The 22,827-nt window shown below is 44.3% G+C and overlaps 1 protein-coding gene across 1 annotated transcript; it reads left to right on the top strand.

Annotated features, from left to right (window-relative positions):
- Positions 1 to 471: 471 nt before the first annotated feature.
- Positions 472 to 8,134, top strand: DMBX1 (diencephalon/mesencephalon homeobox 1). The gene is made up of 4 exons (XM_063165178.1): positions 472 to 641; positions 3,976 to 4,171; positions 5,344 to 5,698; positions 6,524 to 8,134. Exons 1-4 carry the CDS (start codon positions 490 to 492, stop codon positions 6,922 to 6,924), a joined length of 1,104 nt encoding a protein of 367 aa, XP_063021248.1. The 5' UTR covers positions 472 to 489; the 3' UTR covers positions 6,925 to 8,134.
- Positions 8,135 to 22,827: the final 14,693 nt, after the last annotated feature.

The following is a 22,827-nucleotide window of genomic DNA, read 5'->3' as shown; positions in this document are numbered from 1 at the left end:
ATAATGAATGGAAACAAATTATAAACGAGCGAGTTCAGATGAGAAACATTATTTGACATTCAAGTGGACTATTTGTAATCTATTACTATTTGTAATGGATTACAAATAGTCCACTGTAGGCAGTGATAGGGGCAAAATCCCAGCTAGCCCTGGGATAGCGCTAGGACAATGTGTTAAAAGTCATTGTAATATCATCAACTGTATTGTGGCATGCAAAAAAATGAATTTCCCATAGTTTGATCAGCATGAGTGAGATATAGTCAGATGCTGGGCTTTAAGTTTGGAAGCTGGACTTGTGTTGATGGTGCTTCAGGTGTACAGGAGATATTTCCATTCCTGTCTCAGAACCTGCTGGAGGTTAAACACGAGCTTTGCATGCCGCACTTCAATTCTGAGCTCAGCATTTCCAAAGCTCTGCTGACCCTCCAGGCAGCTGGAGCAGCATGTCCCTAAGTCTCCCTGGGTGTTGTTTTTCAGGTTGATGTCAGGATGCAGCACTATGGAGTGAACGGGTACTCGCTGCACGCCATGAACTCGCTGAGCGCCATGTACAACCTGCACCAGCAGGCAGCCCAGCAGGCCCAGCACGCCCCCGACTACCGGCCCTCCGTGCATGCCCTCACCCTGGCTGAGAGACTGGCTGGTAAGAACAACCCGTGGCAAGTGCCCTTGCCCGACTCTGAAAACCCCACCTCCCAAAAAAAACCCCAAAAAAACAAGAACAAAAAAGGCCGCGCACACAAAGAAACCAAAAAAACCCAGCGCAAAAAAAAGAATCCTTGTTGCTTGCATTGAGTGGAGCTCTTCTGGAGTGTGAGAGAGCCAAGGGGCATGGTGTGCTCCTCAGTGCTGTCCCTGTGGCCAGGCTCTCAGGTGACACCTCCCCTCCAGTGTGTGCTGGCACCTTGCTTCAGACTGGCCTCAGACAGCTGGGAAGCTCAGGGGAGAAATGGGACGTGGCTCCACTATATGGGATTGAAAAGAGAAAATTAAAAAGACACTGGAATGTCTTTTAACAAGTGAACAGAAAATAGCAAAGAATTTCCCTTTGTTGTTAGTAAATAAGGGCAGAATGAACATAATCACGAAGAATGGAATTATCTTCCCTGACTGCCTAAAAATATACATCTGTTTGAGGATAGCTTTCTAGTTGTCTAATATTAAAGTTTAAAAAAAAAATTGAGGAGTTCCTTCCAGTCTAGAGTTGGTGGGAAAAATTACCTGTCCAGACAGTTTTGGTGGGCTAAATTTCATAAATAACAGCTTAAACCAAAATAAGGATGCAGAAGTTTCAGGAAGGTCCTCCCAGGTGTGCAGTCCACAAAGGCATGATGACAAAGGTCTTGGACTCTTTGGATCAGTGGGCCACAGCTGGCTGTCAGATCTTTGTGCCAGCAATGTTCCCTTACCCAGCTGCTCTTTGTGACCTTCTTAGCATGGTTCTAAGTGGCCTGTGGGATCTTTGGGGTGGCACAGGGCAGAGCAGGAGTCACTGTCCTCACCAATAAACAACCAAAGTGGAATCAAAGAGACCTGGACTCTTCTCCCTGCTCTGCTGCTGGGCTGCAGAGTGATGGGGAGACCACGGTCCTTATCCTGGTCATCCATCCCCTTGTTCCCTGCCCCTTTTCACTGTGCAGGTTTTAGATGGGAGCAGATGGCCCTGAGCTCTGCAATGTACCTTGCAGACCCTGCATCTCAAGGTGTCCCTTTTCTAACTGCAAGGACCTCTTGAAATATGTTTGTGATCTCTATTTTTTACAGTAGAGCATGGAGGACTTAATGTCTTTGGCCCTAACTAGACTAGAGCAGAGGAAGATAAAAAAATAATAAAAAAACTATTCTTATATTCTTGACCGGAAGATTCAATTGGTTTCCTGACCTCTTATCTTTAAAATTAATAACCCACCTGGAAGACTTTCCAGATTAAATCCCACAGTCCCCTTGTCTGCTTATCATTGTCAGTGTAGGCATTACATACCTACGAGCTGTTTCCTTTGCCGTTGCCTCACATTCTGTTACTTCTGAATATCTTTCAGTGCAGGTTATAGATCTCATTTGCCTTCCAGGGACAGTCAGAATAAAGCAGCACAAAAGCAAATGACCTTAAGTCAGAAAACAGAGGTTTCTGGTGGTAACTGCAAAGCCTCACCTGCAATTTATATTCTCCTTCTTGCACAAAGCCTGAAAACATAGTTAAAACATTAAAATAATTGCTGGTTGCCTCTCACTGGAGTGGCCAAACTTAATGCATGAGCTGCCGCCTCTGGGGAGCTGGTAGGTGTAACCTCTACTCTAGAAATTTGGGAATATTCCAGCCTGCAGGTAGGGTGTTTAGGTAGGGTGTTTAACCGGTGCCCTTTCTCCTGTTTTCGTGTACTTGAAACACAAACGTTGGCTTTTTAAAACATTTTGGGGCAGCTTCAGTTTCATTTCTTGTGCTGGAATATCCCTTCTCCTTGCCTGGCTGCTCCGTGAGCTGTGCCTGGGTGCACAAGGATGCTCTGCCTCCTCAATGCTTTATCACCAGCATTTAAACTCCCCAAGGAGCTCTGATTCCTCAAACACAAAATTCTCTTGTATGCAACCAGCACTATATTGCTGAAGACCTTTCGCCTGATCACATCTCTGCCAGGTTGCCAAAACCACGCAGCTCTGGCAGTGCCCCAGAAGGGCGCTGCGAGTGCTGACCTAGAATGGAACAGCTGGAAGTTCTGGAAGAGGAATGTTTGAGCAGTGCAAAGCTGATTTGCTACGCTCGTTAGCCAGTGGGTCTGGGGCCTGGCTGTGTGGTGCTGGGGGACAGCAGGTTTTGGTTTGCTGTTTGGATTCGTGTCACGACGCTCGTGACAAAAGCGCAAACAAACAGCAGCCAGAGCCTTCACCGGGCTCTGTGTGCTGATAGTGCCAGCTTTGCTCCCTGCTCTGCTGTTTTCCTGAGTGTTCATTCCTCCCTTCTACTGGAAGTCAAATTCTTAACTGAATTAAAAATGATACCAGACACTGCTCTTTCTGCATTTCCTCTATGAGAGCAAACCTCTTGCCAGACTGTTTCATTCCAGGGCTGTAGCACAGCATGTCCCAACTTGCATAATAAAGGGTGGGTTTTTTTCATTTTCAAGTAACTTATTTTCATTGATTTAAGATCTTTCTACTCCCACTAACTGTTGTGCAATAATAACCCCTCTGGTAAAATAATAAGCCCTTTACTGTTGGCCTCAGATTTCCCCCGGTCTGAATTTCTTCTCTGCCCTCAATTTTCCAAGTTTGGTTTGCAAAGTCAGATGTTGTGAGTAGGTGCTCTGCTGAGAAGAGCTCAGCACACGAGCTCTGGGCTTGCAACCAGTGGGGCTGGACGTGGCCTTGGCTGCTGTTTCCACCCCAGATGCTGGAGAGTGTCCGTGCTCAGTGAAGGATGTGCTTTGGAGCAAAATGCACAAAAGCACATGAGATTAAATGCTCTCTGAACTGGAGCCCAGAACAGCTCTCCAATATCATGCCTTGAAGACTGCAGTGAGCCATGCAAAGACATTAAAAAAGTACAAGAATAAATGTCCCCACATCATTTTTAGTTGTGTTTCTTAATTGATGGTGCTTATGCCCTGGTAGGGTCTGGGCATCTGCATGTCCTGCCCTGCTGATGTGGGAGCAGGTTGAGTTACTTCAGCCAAATTCAGCATCGGAGTCTCAACAGCTGTCACAGAAAGAGGCTCTCTCTCCAGAACAGGCTTTTAGAATCATAGAATGGTTTGGGCTGGAAGTGATCTCAAAGGTCATCTAGCTTTAACCCCTCTGCTATGATTTTACCTCTTTGGACACCTCAGCTAACCAGTAAAATCCATATGTACGTGTTTCACTAGCTCCAAAGCAACGGAGAAAACATTCCATAGCTCTGTCTGATGTTAGCAAGTGCTTTACTCGACTGTCAGCGTACAAATTCCAATAATTAAATTGGCCACTTTCCTTGTCTTCCAACGGCTGTACATTTCAAGACATCATTTTGGAGGCACGTTATGGATCCCAGCACCGCAAACAGAGGCGGAGCCGCACGGCCTTCACCGCCCAGCAGCTGGAGGCCCTGGAGAAGACCTTCCAGAAGACCCACTACCCAGATGTGGTGATGAGAGAGCGGCTGGCCATGTGCACAAACCTGCCGGAGGCCAGGGTCCAGGTACTGATACGCTGGGGGTTTGCCAGTGGGGATGTTTAAAAGAACACAGCCAGGCTTCCAGAGGGCTGACAGCTCCCTCGACCTTCCGGGATTCTTGCAGTGCAAGCAGAGATTTCGGGGCAGTAAAGTTGTCAAAGGCAGGGGCAGGGAGGGTAAAATTATCCAAAGTCACACATCTGCTTAAGAAACTTCTAATCCACGCACACATTTTTTAAATTTAGGGTTGTCTGAAGTGTACGCTGGTTTTCATTTGCTCTTTCACATTTCTTTGGGGGAAATTTTAAAAACAGCAACAGAAGTCTATTTATTTATTTAATTGTGAGGCTTTTCTGGCTTTCTCAAAAAAGTAGAGACCCAAGTAATTCCAGCTGCTCTTTTCCACCAGTGTCAATATTTGTAACATCTCAGGCCAAGGTTTGGGTTTGCTTTTTGTTTTTGTTTGCTTTTTAGTTTCAATTAGTGAAATGTGCTAGTTCATAACCTGCTGGTGAGGCAGTTCTTGTCTTTTAAAAGGCAAATATTTTTAACTGCGAAGAGAAAAAGTTATGGAAAAAAATTCCATAGTTCTTTTATACAAGTATCAAGGCATTTTGATCTAAAAAATTGTTTGTCCCCTTATCTAAGCAAGCAAACAACAAACAAGATTTGCTAATATATTTCTTCTAATATATGTCTACTGATTTAGGTTTAAAAAATAATGAATTCTCTCCTCCTTTCCAAAATGCAGTTCCCAGACAACAGCTTATACCTGTAATGACTTACTTTGAGTGTTGCCATCATAGTTTTAATACACTTATAACCAAATTGTTTTAGAAACTTAACAGACTGTTAGCCAGTGTAATGTCATCAGACATTACAGCTGCAAGACATTCTTTTTGGATGAGGTGCCTAACCAATTTAGGGGAAAAAATTTTAAAAAAAGCAAAAAACAGCAGTGGAGGCTGTTAAAGAATCAATATAGAGGCTGGATATTTTTTAGTCTGTTTGAAATGTTATTTGTAGATTCACTGGAAATAGTCAAGCTCTAAGGTCCAGCAAAGTGGAATGGCCTTTGGGCACAGTGGGCTTGCAGCACCTCATTACTTGGGGTTCCCCTGAAGCCCTGAGGCTGAGTGATGCTGAATTTGGCCCTAAGCAGGATTCTGACTGGTTTTTCTCCCTTGGCACGGAAGGTCTGGTTCAAGAACCGGCGAGCCAAATTCCGGAAGAAGCAGCGCAGCCTGCAGAAGGAGCAGCTGCAGAAGCAGAAGGACTGTGAGGGGAGCCACAGCGAGGGAAAGATGGAGCCCCCTGTGCTGGAGACCCAGGCTCCCACCCCGGACACTGAGAAGGTCCAGAGCCTCCCCAGCGAGGTGGGCACTGACCTCAACCTGACCCTGTCGGAGCAGTCTGCCAGCGAGTCGGCGCCCGAGGACCAGACCGACAGGGAGGAGGAGTTCAAGAGCACCTTGGATGAGGCCAAACTGGACAAGAGCCCTGGTGTGGACAGCAAGGCTTTGAACTGCAAGAGAGCCAGCCCAAAAGCAGGTGAGGGGCAGAGTCTTGGTGGGGGTCAGTGTCAGGACCTGGCAGGCTGGTGGTCAGGACCCCTGTCCAAGGGGGATGCTGGTGGTTGGGTATAGTCCCATATTCCCTGTGGAGTGGGTGCTCATGGATAGGCTGCCCAGGCTTGTCCTGTTGTCCTCAGCACGGAACAGGCCCCAGAGAGGGCAGGATGTCCATTTACACCTACAAATATCACACCAAAGTGCGCTTTAGCTCATGTTGAGTGGAGGGTGTACCCAGTGAATAGAGGGAATCAGTGGGTAAAGCCTGCTAGGATTGCAAATACTGCCCCTGTTGACAGTATGTAGTGGAAGTGGGATACCGTGTCATAGGTGTCATGTAGGGCAACGTCTAGTGAGGAGTTTGCTAAGACAATCCCTGTTAATCCTCCGATGGTGAATAGGAAGATGAATCCTCGGGCTCACAGTTTTGGGGGATCTCATTTGATTGTGCCTCCATGGAGTGTGGCTAGTCAGCTGAACACTTCAATGAGTATTCACTCATCACTGAAAGAGCAACGACCTGCTCTGGTTAGATCTTGGGGATGGAGCGCTGAAAGAGCAAAGACCTGCTCCAGTTAGATCTTGGGGAGAGCAGTGGCCAGCAGCAGAGAGCTCAGCCCCATTTCTACACTCTGAGATGCCAAGTATGGGAAGGGCACACATTGAGCTCTCATGAGCTGTCACACCCTCTCTCATTTGCAAGAGACAAGCCCGTGCTGCTGCCCAAACCTTTCTGGAGTGTGAATAAGCGCCAGTTTATGCAGCCTGCAGGAATAACCCCCATCCCCTCTGTCTCCTGCCGCAGAGTCCCCTCTCAGTGCGACTGTGACGCCTTCGTCCAGCAGCGGCCTGGCTCAGACTCACTCCTACTCCTCCTCGCCCCTGAGCCTCTTCCGCCTGCAGGAGCAGTTCCGCCAGCACATGGCAGCCACCAACAACTTGGTCCATTACTCCTCCTTCGAAATGGGGACACCGTCTGCCATGCCCTACTTGGGCATGAACGTCAACATGGCCCCGCTGAGCTCCCTGCACTGTCAGTCCTATTACCAGTCGCTGTCCCACGCTCAGCAGGTCTGGTCCTCCCCCATCCTGCAGGCCTCCAGCTCCCTGCCGAGCCTGAACAGTAAAACCACCAGCATTGAGAACCTGAGGCTCCGGGCCAAGCAGCACGCGGCGTCCCTGGGGCTGGACACCCTCCCCAACTGACTGCCCTGAGAAGGTGCCCCAGGGGCTGGCACCACTCCTGGCACTCCTCGGATCCCCAGCACCCCCACCTCTTCTGGAGTGAGGTGCTCCCTTGCAGGGAAAACTTTGTGATTATGAGCGTCCTGTTAGCACCACGGTTGCGTCAGACATTGCTACTGGCCTGGTCTTCACTAAATATTTAATGAGGAAGGGGGAGAGGATCTGTGTTTAGACAGATGAACTGTGCTCTGGACTGCCATGGGTTCAGCCTGTAACGTTCAGGAGGAGCCCCTTCTCCTCATCCCCTTGATAAGGTGCCAACTGTGTTTTATTCACCTTTTGTTTTGTTGCTGTTGTTACGTTCTTTGGGGGAAGAAAGAGTCCTGCTTCGTCTTGTATATAGTTTATAATGTTGGCAGCACCCATCATCTGTGTGTTACTGTCAGTGTTACAGAACTGTGACCGCTTTTGCTTTTATTCCCCTTTCCTTTTCAATTTTAGTAGCTAGGATCAGAGTTACAAATCAGCCACCACCTCGACCTCAGCTGGTAGCTAGTTGCTCTTCTTGGGTCAGCATCCTAAAGGTGTTCATGAGGAAGAGACATGATCGTGCACTTCACCACTCCACTTGTCCCTTCTCTGCTAAAGCTAATTTTTTAACAACTGGGAAATTATCTGAATGTGAATTTCCTGTTTTAAGCACTTCCTATAAGGCAAGCATTTTTCTTTTTCTTTTTAATAGCACTTGCTCAAAGAGGACAAAATATTGGCCAAACGCTGCTGGCTGGGAGAAAATGAAGGCCAAATTTGCAGATTATTTTTCATCTATATTGTTTCCTCTTTGATCTTCAGAGAAGTGTAAACTTTATTTACAAGTTACAGGGTTTTCGTTTTGGAGAGCATTTTGGTCTTACTTTGATAATAGATAGTAATAAAAATTTTATATGGACTCTTGGTGTGTTCACACACCATGAACTTTATGGGTCTTTGACAGAAAACTTGATTAATACAAGCTGTGTCCAGGAAAAAATCTCTGATCACCAAATTCTGTTCTCAAGCCCTCAGTCCAGAAAGTGTTATCAAGTGAAAATGTAACAAGTGAAAAATGCTGAACTGCTGGAGGCAAAGCAGGTGTAAGCAGGGGCTTTATATTCTCTTGGGAACAGAGGGGGGATAGATGAACTTGCCAAAAATGCAGAGTTTGCAAGTAACCAAAATTCAGCTTCAGAATTACTGCACTGAAGAGTTTCAGTCTTGTTTCATTGGAATGACCCATCATTCACCCTTGGGTGGTTTTCCTTGTTGAGAAGGAATGTTTCTGCCAATTTAAATCACTTATTTTTTTCCCTTTTTTTGTGCCTAACCAAATCCAAATAAACATTTTGGACTCACTGCTATTCCTCTGAGCATTAAGGAGGGATGATATTCAGATTTCATCTCTAACATTGCCTAGGATCAAAAAATCCAGAGTGACTGTGGGGCAGGTGGTACGTTTGTATCCCAAGAGCGTCAACTGGGGGTGTCACTGACAGCCTGGGCAGGTCTGTGCTGTCTCTCTGAAAATAATCAGAATTTATTTAACCTGAAGTGTAGACCCATAGCCCCCCAAGTGTGGCCCCTCTCACTCCCACCTTGCTTCATACTAGGGGTAAAATTACCTATTTTAAAGTGGAGGGAAAGAGCAATTTCAGCTAAATTATTACTTCTTAAAAAAACATCCAATTCCCACAAATAGAGATGTAAGACCGGCTGTTTGATGGGAAATAATGGTTTATTCCTCATAAAGTGGTAGCAGGAGCAGACCTCGCGAGGGGGCAGCTCATCAACTGCACCAGCTTCCAAGGAAAATGGAGTGTCTTCCATAAATATTTCTGTTGTGCCATAAACTTCAGTTTGGGGCTTTTCTCTCATGCTTTAGTTTTCCTGACTGTGTCAAATCAGCCGCCGTGACCGGCAGAATTCTCCACTTTGCCAAAACCAAATGCATTTGTAGGAAGCAGATTTTTGGCTGCCGCTTTCAAAGGAGCCTGAGTAAATTAAAACCACCAAAGCACATTTACTCTGTCCAGAAAGAAAGTCCCAGCTTTCAATTTTTGCTGTCTGTCACCCAAGCCAGGGACACCCAAACAAAGCTTTAATTTTCCTCCTCCTTCCTCAAAAGGCTTTATTTACCTATATTTTTTTTCTGTGCCCTGCTGACCTCTGCACTGTTTTAGGCCGTGGAGTTGCTTTACCAGAGCAGGGCAAACACAAATTTAATGAGCACCCCTTCTCATGTTGATCCCTGGTACTAGTGAACAAGTGAGGTAATTGGGTGAGAGATCAGATCTGCACTTGAACTTTTTTTAAATTAATTAAGATGCCCATGAAACTGCAGCTCATGTCAGTGGTGTGTCAGGCAGAGAGCACGGGGTTGCAGTCACTCTTGCAGCATCCCAGGTAGCACAGGCATCTCTTCTGTGCCCTTGGGGCTGGAAAGGGAGGCATCAGCTCCCACCAGGGCACACACAGCCTGACCATGGCTCACGATGGAACCACAGCATCTGCCACAGGAGGGTCAGAACACCTGGATTTATGGCCTGCTCCGGCAAGGCAAGGACACAGAGCACAGGAGATAAGCTTGATCCAGCACTAGATTTGCCATGATCCTCTGGAGGGAGACAAGACCTTCCCCACTGAGCCATGGGGGGAAACTCTTCCCTGCGCCTCGATGCAAAAATTCATTTTAACATTCACAGCCTTCACACATCTCAGCTGACCCTGGAGCCTGACCCCTTTCATCCCTGTGTTCTGCTGATCTTCTTCCTCACAGAGCCCTGGAGCTGCTACCTGGAACTGACCCAGTGGAGCATCTCTCACCCCATTAAAAACCAGCACTGGGGTCAGGCCAGCACAGCTCAGGAAGCAAACTGGGAGAGGAGACACCTGGATCTCCATCAGTCCCCAGGGGTATTTGTTCAGCATCATCCTCATCTGCCTCTGCAAGGAGCAGCAGCTGACTGAGGTGCAGCTGGTCCTGGACCAGGGCATGTGAATCATTCCCACCTGGAGATTTTTTCTCCCATTCTGAACCAGGGTAAAAATACCTAAAATTTAAAAATAAACAGAAAAAAAATAGATTTTCTTAAATACAGATGAGCTCCTAAAGTATTTTATGCAAAGTTTGGGGTTTACCTTCTTACAGTCAACCTTAAGCATCCATGAGGGGAGTGAGCTCACCTGAAAAGCCAAAACTGATTTGGAAATGTAAAAATGCAAGAATCTCGGCTCACAGCTTGCAAAATTATAATAATTAATTATTTGTCAAAACTGAATCTTGCCTGCATATTGTTGGAAGGTCTCTGAGCTCTTGGGCTATTTCTGACCAAAAGAAAATAATGAAAAAACATGGGGAGAAACTCCCCCAGCGATATAATCCTGTGTATGTATTGGGAAGGCTTAAAGGACTGATTCTGCATCATTCCTCTTTGAATTTAGCTGAATGTTTCTCCAGGTGGGAAGAACCTCTGCAGATGTCCTGATTTGGGATGTGAGCTCTACTTGTCCCCTTTCCTTCCACCAGCCCCAGCTATTTAGGAAAATGAAGTCACTGATATGAGAGTCTCAGAATCAAAACAGATTCAGGTTCCCCTCCTCGCTTCCAGACAGAGATCTGACACTTCTTAACAAACATTTTAATTGGATATAACGTGGCTTCTTCCATCACAGGCATGAAATGCTTGGAGTGTAACACAGAGACGCTACAACTGAGCTGTTAGAGGGGAGAAAAAGAGTTTTCCATCCCCTCTGGGTGCTGTGCCAGCCTGGTGCCAGGGCAGGGCATTCCTGGACAGCTCCACCCACGGGGAGGTGAAGTGTAAAAAGGGAAGCAGCATTTTGTGTTCTGTGGGGCAGACGGTCAAGTTGATTTTTTAATGTGTGAAAGGAATGCCAGACAAATGCACAGCATAGCACACAGGCCAGGAAGAGAATTTGCCAAATCCTTTAAAAACAGTGGTGGAAAATCTGGATGAAGTCTCCCTAGTTCTATTTGGAAACAGGTTATAGATCCGGATATTTCCTCTGCCAATCTTTTGCCCTTCCTATGGCTTGTTTGCTGTGCCTCTCCTTGGTGAACCAGCTACAGCTCCAAACCCTCCTTAGCAAATTTATAAAGGTTTTATACACAGTCCTTGCAGGACCAAGTCCTAGGAGAAAATCAGTCACAATATTGAGGGTAAAAGTTTGCAGTTAAATGTCTTCTATACTGCAAGACAAGTCTATTAAATGTTAATTAAAAAAAAAAAAAGGAAATACTAAATCAGAAAGTATCTAGTTATGATGTTGGGAGGCTGAAACATCTTTTTTCCCCTTTTTTTGGATCTTTTAAATTTTTTTTGGCTAAGAAGGGGAAATGTACTTGATGGCGAATATGGGAATAAAGAGAGATACTTTTCTTCCCTGTATTTCCTCCAAGAAAAATCATCATTTGCTGTGTAGGAAACACAAAAAATGCTGCCAAATGTGAAAATAACCATCAGCAAGCAGATCCCTCCACATCTCCTTTCTCATTTAGCTGTTTCACGATGTGAAGAATTTTTAATGAGCTCTAGGTATGTGTTGCCACTGCAGCCAGCCAGAGAGATGCTCATTTTTGCTGAAGAAAAACCAAAGTGGGTGGACACAAGTGTGGGAACTGTAATTATTTCTGTCCCTGTGTTCCATGTGCGGTACTTCTACTGACATGACAATTTTGAGCAGCATCAGGACATTTCTGAGGAGTTCATACATAAAAGATTAAATAAACCTCTCTAGAAAAGGAATGCAAATTAAAATCCACCATATTCTATTAGTTTAATTACAGTAGCTCTGAAACATAATTCAATTAAGCTTGAAAAAAGTCAATTACAGAACTTTCCTGCTGGTTTTTACGAGCTGTGTTGATTTTTCTTTTCCTCCTTTCTTAGCCCTCCGTGTGCCCCTTGCTGGGTTTTTACGATCTGTTCTAGAGCAGCAGAGTGCATCTAATTTTTTTTTTTTCTTTTGACTGAAAAAAAAAGCTATTTCTCTGCGTAGGTCTGCTCTCAGCCCAAATCCACAGTGGAAGGATAAGAAGAGGTTGGTGTAATAAACAACAACCCCCAAAAATGTCAGCAATGCAAGATCAAACAAACAAAGAAATCCCCTGCTCTGGCTCGACGCTCCCGCCGTGTTCCAGGTTCCCTCCCCTGCTCCCCACAGGCTTTGTGGGGGCTCTTTGCTCCCCAGCTGCTCAGGCAGCAGCATCCACGCCGGCCCTGGCTGTCCCAGGCTCCTGGGGAAGGGATGCAAAAGCTGAGGTGCACAAATTGGGACCCCCATCGCTCTTGCCAGAGTGGAATTATTGCGCCAGTTTCACTGGAGCACAGCTGGGAACAGCACTCAACCCCCACGTTGGTTTGTAAAGAATATACAATTCTCTGTATGCTAACAAAAAAAATGTAATTATATTTTTAATGTCTGGGTTCCAGGCTGGAAGTCCTCTTCAGAACCTCTGTAAGACACACAATAAACCCACAGCAAATTAAATGGTGCAGCTGGTGCTTTATGAATGGCCAAAGCCTTTCCTAACTGCTCTGTCCATTGACTGGGGCCATCCCGTAAAGCAGAACCTTAGATGTGTCTGCGCAATGGAAAATAACTTTTTTGTTTATTTTCTCATGCCAGGAGGAAGTCAATTTATTTTTTTTCCCCAGGTTCTGACCCAAGGTGTACAGTTAGCTCCAAAGTGTACCCGTGTTTGTATGTCAAACCCATCTTGCAAAGGAACAAAGGCTTTTAAATTGCAAAAAGGAAATCAAAGTAATACACTGTACAGATCGCTGTAAAATTGAGCTGTAGTGTAAGACCTTGTGCTTTAGAATTCACTATTGAGGAACTCAAATGTGTATCATATTTATTTATTCTGGTAGGTAAATGAAGAAGAAGAAGAAGAAAAAAAAGAGTTTATATTCATTTCTGAAAAGCTGCAGCATGATGCTATGTACCAATTGTGCCAGTCCTGCTTTCTGTAAAATTATTGCCTGTTTTCATACTCCGCTAATAAAAAGGAAAAAAAAAAACCAAGAAAAATGCATTTTGTGAATCATTCAATAACCTGAGGCTGGGGCCACACAGAAAAAGCTTCACAAGAAGGTGCTGAATATCAACTTCTTGCTGTTGGGGTGGCAGATGAAAATCCCCCTTGGCCATAAAACACCACTGCAGTGGCTGCAGCACCTCTTGTCACCCTCCTGCACAACCCAAGGAAAATTCCTGCCTGCTGAGGTGAAGATAGGGAAGACCAGACAGCACATCTCTAAAAGGCAGTGGTGCACAGTAAATGGGACCACTCTCAAACAATTGGGCTTTCTGTTCTTTTGGTGGAGGTCCTGTCCCCTTTTCTACACCTAGCCATGTGGGGCTGTGCTCCAGGAGATGGCAGAAAAGCTTCTGCAAACTCGTTCCTGCACCTCCTGTTCCTTCAGGGTTAGTTTGAACTTAAAAGGTGAAATTACTTCATGCCAAGAAGTTGGTAATTATTTAATGGGATTTTCACCTTGGGTATAGGCACAATTTGATGCCTGGTGAAGCAGATTAAAAAAAAAATTCTGAGTTTATCAATATTTTCCTGAAGTCATCTGATGATCAAGCTCTTTTTAAAATCAGATTATTCCATTTCAGAATGTCATCCCCCATTAATATGATTTCCCAATTTATTTTCACAACTGTAGAAATAATGTAAAGGGAAACACATAGAAGGGGGAAAGTAATCTGGGGGGAAATGCAAGTGCATTTGCAACAGTGATTAATAAGTTTTTAGACATTCTCAAGAAAAGTGGCTTTTTCTTAAGCCAGGCAGAGAACCAGAACAGTGGGAATGTGGGCAGAGACTGCAAAACTTTTAGTGCTAATAGTTTTGACCCAGTTCCATCAGTGCCTTTGAAGACTGTTTGATCACATGCACCCAAAACATCAGCCAGCCACAACTGCCCTACACTGCAGCCCTTGCTGGTTTTTTTAAATCCACAATAAGGGAAATATTAATCATTAGATCTCCTTTTCCACTGCAGTTACAGGTCTGCTTTGAATATTAAAAACCGTGTGGGTGAGGAGTGTCTGTGACCATCAAGGACACCAAATTGCTCAGTAAATTCCTGCCTTCACAAAGAGGGAAATAAATGGATGAACTATGATCACGTCCTTACACGTGGTTATCTTCAATTAATAACTCAAAGTTTCCCTCACACAAGGCTGATGAGGTAAATTCAGCCACCAGCTAAAACTGAAGCCCAAACTTTCAGGAAGTTTAAGGTGGTGCTTTGGCCTTGAAGACCATGTCCTAAAGTTATCAGGAGGTTTGTTCCAGAAAAATACAATGTGAGGGGAAAAATAAGATTTGAAAGAGCTCCAAAGCTCAGTATTAACTGCACATGTGGTATTTTGATCCATTTCCATAAGGCATAACATAATATTTGCTAAAGAAGAAGGAGGAGGAAGGGGAAAAAAAAAGACCAGAGTTAATATTCTCCTTCGGATTCCCCATTTGCTGATTACTCTGCAAGCTGTGTAATTGGGTGTCTCTGGCAATATGATGAAATGTGCCACAAACATCAAAAAACGGTGCTATATTAAATCTGCTTTTCATAATCTCTTCTCATTTCCCAGACCTGAGACATTTTATTCAATTTTTCCTGACTAAGTTGATATGTAAAGCCATATAAACATATCAATGCAAATAAATACATATATATTTTTCAAACGCTCATCGGAATGCACTCATTACAAAGATTTGCATCAAGGCTCTCTCACATGACTGCTAGCCAAAGAAACCAATTCTTTTTTTTAACATTGCATTATTTTTAAGAATAGTTTACAAAGGTACAGGCTACTTCTTTGTATTTCATTAACAAACCAAACTCCAGCTATCATGTTTCAGCCTAATCTTACCTGATTAGAAAATCATTTCCCTATTTGCATTAAGGGCAAAAAAATCTATGCAAAGTCACCATAATGTTATTCAAGCCCCAGAACAGCAGTGAAGATCCTATTATACACTGGGGCTGGCTCTGTTTTCAGGAGCTGCAAGTCCAGCAGGGACTGTGCTGGGGTTTTATTTTAACCTGCTGCAAGGCACATGTCAGACAAACCCAGCTGTTAATAATGCCTAAGTGGCTTAAATTCCTGCAGCTTTTGTCTGTACGTCACCTGGGGCTCTTGCTTAAGTTTTTCTTGGTGTCTCCATGCTTTTCAGCCCCTTTTTGGATAAAAGCTGCTTTTAGCTCAGCAAATTCTTCAATGCTGACCCTCCAGTCTCTGCCAGCGGCACGCCCAGGTGAGGATGGGGGATGATGGGGATGATGAGGATGATGGGAATGATGGGGGTGATGGGGGTGATGGGGATGATGGGGATGATGAGGATGATGGGGATGATGGGGGTGATGGGGATGATAGGGGATGATGAGGATGATGGGGATGATGGGGGTGATGGGGATGATGGGGGTGATGGGGATGATGGGGATGATAGGGGATGATGGGGGTGATGGGGATGATGGGGATGATGGGGATGATGGGGGTGATGGGGATGATGAGGATTATGGGGATGATGGGGGTGATGGGGATGATGGGGGTGATGGGGATGATGGGAATGATGGGGATGATGAGGATTATGGGGATGATGGGGGTGATGGGGATGATGGGGGTGATGGGAATGATGGGGGTGATGGGGATGATGGGAATGATGGGGGTGATGGGGATGATGGGGATGATAGGGGTGATGGGGCGATGGGGATGATGGGGATGATGGGGATGATGGGGGTGATGGGGATGATGAGGATGATGGGGATGATGGGGATGATGGGGATGATGGGGATGATGGGGGTGATGAGGATGATGGGGGTGATGGGGATGATGGGGCGATGGGGATGATGGAGATGATAGGGGATGATGGGGGTGATGGGGATGATGGGGATGATGAGGATGATGGGAATGATGAATCCCAACCTCTCCACTGTCAGAGTGCAGCCTGTTCTTTGCCTTTTGCAGCTGATGAAGGAGAATTTTTCCATTCCTGTGGTGCAGGGACAGTGCCCAGCTGCAGGAATTGCAGGATTGCATCTTGCCTGCACCAGGCTCACCAGGTTAGACACAGAGCCCAGAAGGTGTGTAACTCTCTGACTCCCATAAAAATCAGCAGATGTCAGGGAAAGAGTTTTCTCCAGGCCCTGATTTACCAAAGACCCATCCAGGTGGCTCAGCCAAGCCCAGTTGGTCCCAGACTCAGGTCCATGTTGCAGGACTAGGAGCAGAGTGACCTTGCTGCCCCCTTGCAGCCCTAATCCTGCTCCTCCTTCACAAACCTGCACCCCGAGCTGTTTTCCTGCTGGGAAACAGGAAAACAACTTGATTTTCCAGGCCAAGTCCATTTCTCAGCTGTGCTTTTCCTGGAAGCCACCAGAGCAGAGATGATGGTTACAGACCTTTGAGCTTCCAGCAGCATCCACTCTTTCCCATGGTTTTCCAAATCACCATCCCAACAAGTGTTGAGCAGGGAATGCAGTGGCCTAAAGCAAAGTTAGTTCACTCACACACAGATGCAAAAAGCAAGGCACAGATTTCCTTCAGCTTGGCTTTCTTTCCAGCACATTCTCTCTGCATTAGTAAGGTGAAATGTTAGTGTGGGATTACAACCTGTCCATAAGGAACACATGGGCAAACTGATGCACAGGAGGGTGAGATTATTTCAGCAGAGCACACCACCATCAGCAAGCCCAGCTGAGGCGCCTGTGATTCCCAGGCTGACTTTTTATCCATCATTTTTGTGCAGTAAACTTTACACCCTCCCTTATTTCGAAGGCAGCTGCAAGCATTTTGGTCTGACATGCAATACTTATGCCAATTTTCCAATTATTTTTTTCTTATGGAGTCAATGAGCAGGTCATGAGCATCACAAGGGCTCTGTGAGTTAAGCCCAGTGTCATCTCAGGGGTTTGGCTCAGTGTGGCTGCTGGGGACAGGAGACCATCTCTCCAATGATACCACGAGAAGAAGCAGGAAAACACAAAACTGTTTCAAAGCCACCTTAAAATCTCCATGCAGGTCCTCACAGCTGCCCAGGGAAACATGAGGAAAACTGAAATACACCGTGTTACCCTGGAAAAACCTTTGCTGATGGATTTTCATGTGCACAGTCTCATTCTTTAGTTAAAAAATGAACTCTCCTGTAACAAGATAAATCACTCGCCTGGTGGAAGCAGCTCAGCTCCCTCCAGCTCGGCCTTGCTGAAGACAAAATAAAATACTCAGAAATTGTCAGCTTCAGTTTTGCTTCATGTCACCAAAAAGAAAAAAATCTTGTCTGGTATTTCATATAGTCCAGTCCTCTCTTCCACAGGGACACTGGGCCTGTTTAGTAAAAACTTCTTCTTGGGATTGGCCTGTGGAGACCACCAGAGGTAAAACTCTTCCCCCAGAAGAGTTCACCTTCTTAGAGGGAGATTACCTGCTTAGAGGGACCCACACATGGAATTAAGGACACATTTATTGCTGTGGAGATAAATATTGCTGTATTTATTGCTTTTAGTGTCAGGAGAAGAGAGAAGCGTCACAGCTTCCTGAAGAGCAGCCCTGCTTCACCCCAGCAAACCATACACCATATTTACTTAATCTCCCCAAAACAGGCACCTTAAAGAAAAAAGAAAGAAAAAAAAAAAGCCTCTGATCCACTCTGAAACATGAGATATCTCTCAAACCCTCAATAACATCTTAATTTCCTCTCTTTGCTCCCTGTGCTGGAGATGATTACACAAGCAGGAATGTTTCTGAAGACAAAAAAAAAAAATTACATTAGTGGGGAACAATAGAGGGCAGACCTGGCGGAGCAGAAGTGAATTAGTTTTGCCTTCAGAGACACCCATGGAGAAAAGAAAGGTGTCTGAGTTACCTCAAAGTAATTCCTCTGCACACAGAGCTCCTCTAAACAGCTTAAGCAAAGAGAGACGAGAGATGTGCTTTTGATTTCAGCTCCATTTCCCAAATTTTATTTGTTTGCTTTTGCCTCCACCTGGGTTTTGAAGCCCCTGCACCTCCCAGGGCGTTTGCAGCGCTGTCACCTGCAGGAATGTGTGGTGGAGCCAGGGCTGGGAGGGGGCTGCACCTCTGCCCACCTTCCTGCAGCTTTCAGCAAGAGCAACCGCACTTTGCAAATAAAATTTAGGGACAAATCGACCTGGATGCATCCAAAAGCAGCAGGGAGGGATGCAGGGCAAGCAGGGGAAGACAGGAAAGCAAGGAAAGGAGAGGAGCCTTTCCCACAGGGAATCTGGAAGGGCTGAAATCCCAAATAGTTGGAATTTTATCTGGATGCATTTTAGGTCCAAACACATCATCGCATACTTTTCCCTATTTCGCTTCATTTTTAACTTTAAAAAAAATCAGCCACATACTTCTTTTTAGCAGGAAGTAGAATCTTGCTAGTGGACCAATATTTTTTTTGTTTTAATTTCCCAACAATACCTGCAGAAATCCCTCCCCCCCCAAAAAACCCAAATCTCAAAACCTAACAACTTGCTTTTCATTCATCTTTACTTGAAAAAAATGATGAGGTTAAGCCTTCAAAGGCTGAATCAGGACCTGAGCCTAGGCCTTCCAGTTGGCCTTTAAAACACTGCTTTTTTGGCACATTTCTGGGGGCACGAGGGGCTCCTGCCTCTGAACTTTCAGGCTGTCAGGACAAACAAAAGTGAGCACTGCTCTCTTTTTCTTGAGGGTGAAGTGGAGCACACACCAGCCAGGACATTGCCTCCTACATTGAAAAATTCCTGTGCTGTCACACTTAAATCATAAATTATCGAGCTGTTTAAACAGGGCCAGGGACGCTCTTCATGTATTTATTTGTTTGTTTGTTTGTTTGTTTAAAAGGGAAGGAATAAAAGGTAGCTTGTCCACGGGTTGCCTGCAAAATGCTCGTCAAGGGGTGGGGGGAGGAAAAATCAACAACAAAGGAGCTTAAAGAGAAAATATTAAGAACCCCAAATTGGGCGAAAATTGCTTTCTGACAGATATCACCTACTGCAAATGAGACAGAAATACAAGTAATCTTGTAAAATGAAAGCCAAGGACAGACTTGTACCTGCCTTAGATGAATAAGTATCCCATTATCTTGAAGAATGAGGGCCCCAGGCTGTGATTATGCCACTATTGTATTCTAAACAGCATGGTTTGTCAAAGGGAATAAATCCTAGCAAAATCAAATAAAGAAAAAAAAGGGATCAAATTTGAGGGCCAGCACACGATTTATTATTTTGTTTAATGTCGCCCTCTCGATGTTACTGATTATTGGGCAAAAAGCGCCGTGTTTAAGCATGTGTTTAGAGCCTGCTGTCCCCCTCACAGGCTCCCAGGTGTCCCCCTGAATGTCACCCAGCACTGGCCTTGTGTCTGTCTCTGCTGATTGCCACCACCCAGCTCAGCAGCCCTAGAATGGCTCCAGATGGCCACAGCCCAGCATTCTGGGGAAAGAAACTCAGTTTTTGGGTTTCTGCTTGGATGAGTCTCGTGGTGACACTGAGGGATGGGGGGGACAGCACTTTGCACCCTGCTGGCAAAACAAGCAGGAGCTAAAGGCAGAGGGCTGCATCAAAAATGTATGGAGTAAAAGGAAATTTCACACCAGTCTTCTTGTCCTTTATGGATTTGGGATAACAGTTCTCCCAGCGTATCTTGAAAAGATTTCTCCTCTTCCAAAAGGGCCACTGCTTGTTTTATGATGTCTCAAGCTTGATTAAAAAAAAAAAAAAAGGTAATTAAAAGGACCAAACAGGTTATATATATTATGAGGTGTGCCATGAAATTCTTGATGTTGCTTTACCTGCTTGAGTCACAGGGAGGACTGGACATGAACCTGCCTCTGCACAAGGGGGAGGCATTGCTGTAAAACTGGGACTGTGAGTATTAAGGAGCCAGATCCAGAATCACAGAATCATTTGGGCTGGAAAAGGCCTCTAGGATCACTTGGACCAACCATTGCCAAGCCCAGGCCTGCTCTGCATTCAGCTGACTTCCAAAAGTTGGAGAAAGTTTCTGAAAGTTGGGAAATTCCTCGGAAAGCTGACCCTGACCTGTCCCACTTGCACTCAGGACTGGATGTTCAGGAGAAGGTGGCACAATCACTGAAATGTAAACAGGAGGGAAGGTCTTGGAAATATTCCTGGGCAGCAGTTTGCTGAGGAAGGAGCATTCCTGCACCCTGGCTCACTCCAAGGAGTTACTGCAATTTCTTGACTTTTCTTTGGTGGGGCTCTGATTTCCTCAGCTGTGAGAGGAAGGTAATTAATAACACTACCTTTAACTGGCATAATCTATTCACTGTGCATAAACCCTGGAGTTACATAAAAACACTGAGCCAGGAGCAGAATGGGAGATGGAACATGAAAGTGACCCCTGTGGACATGGACCTCAGAGAACCCTTTGCCCAAAGAGCCCTTGTGGTGATCCCTTCTCCTCCCATAAACCCTACATCCTTCAATTCTCCATGAATGAGCAGTGGCTGCTCATATTCTGCTACTTCAAAGGAACAAGGGGGTTTGGAAATGTAAGTTTTAAATCCAAAAACGCAGCAGTTTGTCAGGTCCTCAGGGTAGGAGCTCTTAGGGTGTGAGAGCAGATTGCCCTCCCACAACAAGGGCTGATTCCAGCAATGAGTGAGCTGGCAAAGTCTAGGAATAATAGCAAAGAAATGATGGATTTAAAGAGTCAAAAATAAAGCGGGCCTATTTTATTTAGGCAAAGTTACAATTGAAATCAATAAGAACTACAGAATGTTGCCTTGTAATTTGACTTGAAAGCATTATTTGTTAAAGACTATGAAAAACAGAAGAATTTTAAAAGTCTTCATTTATTTTACATCATTTTGTGTGGACTGTTTATCTTTCCTGAACCTCATTGCTTCTGGTAATGTCACTCAGTCTCTATTTCTCTCAAGTTTCATGGTATTGCCAGCTACAAGCATAAAGAAAGTTACTCTCAAGTTTCTAAAATAATAAATGAAATTTTGTCATATACATAAAGGACAACTTGATTTCTGTAGTTGGCTGTCAAATTTCTGTAAACCATAAGGGAAAAACTCATTTAAAAGCAGAGTTGTTTTAATATTCACAGGTGTCCAGGAGCTGAATTTTAACCCCTTTGGCTTTCACCCCCTCACTCCCCAAACTCCAGTGCAAATTCTGGGCAGTGAGTTCCTCTTGCTGGATTTCTACAGCTTCTGCAAAGTTCTCACTCACCAGCAGGTCTCTTGACAAAGTTTTTCTGATGCATTCAATCAGGCAAGGGCTCTAGAAAAGCACAAATCCTCATTATAGAATAGCTACAGGTGGTCATGATCCAGAAGGTGAAAAAGACAGAAGTTTTTCCTTCCCCCAGCTGTTTTGAGCAGCCCAGAAACGACATTACCTGCAGGACTTCCTTTTCCAACACAAACCAGAAGCAATGGCAAGGTTTCTGTTTGCTTTGTGCAGAACAAGTGAAAAACATTCCACACCCACAGAGTCAAACGAAATCCAGATTTTCCTAAATGGATCTGAATATTTTACCAGAAATGCTTCTTTTCTACTGAAATGTACAGATCTGAGAGGGCTCACACGGGTCCATCCATCATGTTTCAGGCTGGGAAAAGTGAGGACGCTGGTCCCTTCAAAATCTTCTCTGTCACAAGGTTCTAACCAGAAAAAAGACAAAAGCATCTTCCAGGTGGAAACATCAAAAGCCTGCATGTCCTTAGCTTTCTGAAATGACCACACAGGGGAATTTGATACTGATTCCATTCCCCAGGAAAGCTCTGTGTGTTTGTGGTTTTTGTTTTATATGAAAGTAGCTTCAAAACTTTCCAAAATTTTTTTCTCTTTCGTAACTATTTTTGCCTCTTGGTTTTCAAAACACTCTTTGAGTTTTCAAAATACACTGTCTGGTTTCACCCAGCCCTCCCCTCCTTATTTCAAAATTGTTCTGCTTTTCTGGAACTTCTCTTTCCTACCACCTGGAATGTTCATAAGCAAGCCCCGAATATTTCCAATTAAGTTCTCACCAGGACTACAATTGCACCTTAAGAAAAGAAGGAGAAAAAAAAAAAAACCCAACAACTAAAACGCCCAGTGAAAGCCATGAAACCCCATGATAAAAAAGAAAAAAAGAAAAAAAAAAAAAAGAAAAAAAAAGGAAAAGAGAAAAAAAAAAAAAAGAAAAAAAAAGGAAAAGAGAAAAAAAAGAAAGAAAGAAAGAAAGAAAGAAAGAAAGAAAGAAAGAAAGAAAGAAAGAAAGAAAGAAAGAAAGAAAGAAAGAAAGAAAGAAAGAAAGAAAGAAAGAAAGAAAGAAAGAAAGAAAGAAAGAAAGAAAGAAACCAAACTTGGAACTTTCAAAAGGGAATATTCTTCTCTTAATATAGAGATTTACACCTAAAAATCCACCAGCCATTTCAGCATTACCACTGGGTTTTGTAGGGCTTTTTGGGGTTTTCTAGGGGTTTTTTGGGGGGTTTTCTAGGGGTTTTCTGTTTGTTTGTTTTTGTTGTTGTTTGGTTAGTTTTTGTGGGTTTTAAAAAAAATTTTGGGAGTTTGTTTGTTTGTTTGTTTTGGAGTTTTGTTTGTTTTGTTTGGGGTTTTTGGGGTTTTTTGTGGGCTTTTGGTTGGTTGGTTTTGGGGGTTTTTTGGGTTTTTTTTTTTTTGTTTTTTGTTTTTGATTCGTTGGTTGGTTGGTTTTGGTGTTTTTTGGATTTTTGGGGTTTTTTTTGTTGTTGGGTTTTTTTGTTTGTTTTTGTTTTGTTTTTGTTGTTGTTGTTGTTGTTTTGGGGGTTTTTTAATTTTTTTGTTTGGTTGGTTTTTGGTTTTTTGTTGGGTTTTTTGGGGTTGTTTTTTTTTTTTGTTTTGTTTTTTT

The sequence above is a fragment of the Melospiza melodia genome, chromosome 11, assembly GCF_035770615.1.
Source record: "Melospiza melodia melodia isolate bMelMel2 chromosome 11, bMelMel2.pri, whole genome shotgun sequence".
Taxonomy (NCBI): domain Eukaryota; kingdom Metazoa; phylum Chordata; class Aves; order Passeriformes; family Passerellidae; genus Melospiza; species Melospiza melodia.
Note: the sequence above shows the minus strand (reverse complement) of the source record. Positions and strands in the feature narration are given on the sequence as shown.

Excerpts from the sequence above, each read along its gene's own strand:
- DMBX1 (XM_063165178.1), top strand. The coding sequence starts at position 490 with ATGCAGCACTATGGAGTGAACGGGTACTCGCTGCACGCCATGAACTCG. Across the intron at positions 4,172-5,343 it reads TGCCGGAGGCCAGGGTCCAG|GTCTGGTTCAAGAACCGGCG; the intron begins GTACTGATACGC and ends TTGGCACGGAAG. Across the intron at positions 5,699-6,523 it reads GAGAGCCAGCCCAAAAGCAG|AGTCCCCTCTCAGTGCGACT; the intron begins GTGAGGGGCAGA and ends CTCCTGCCGCAG.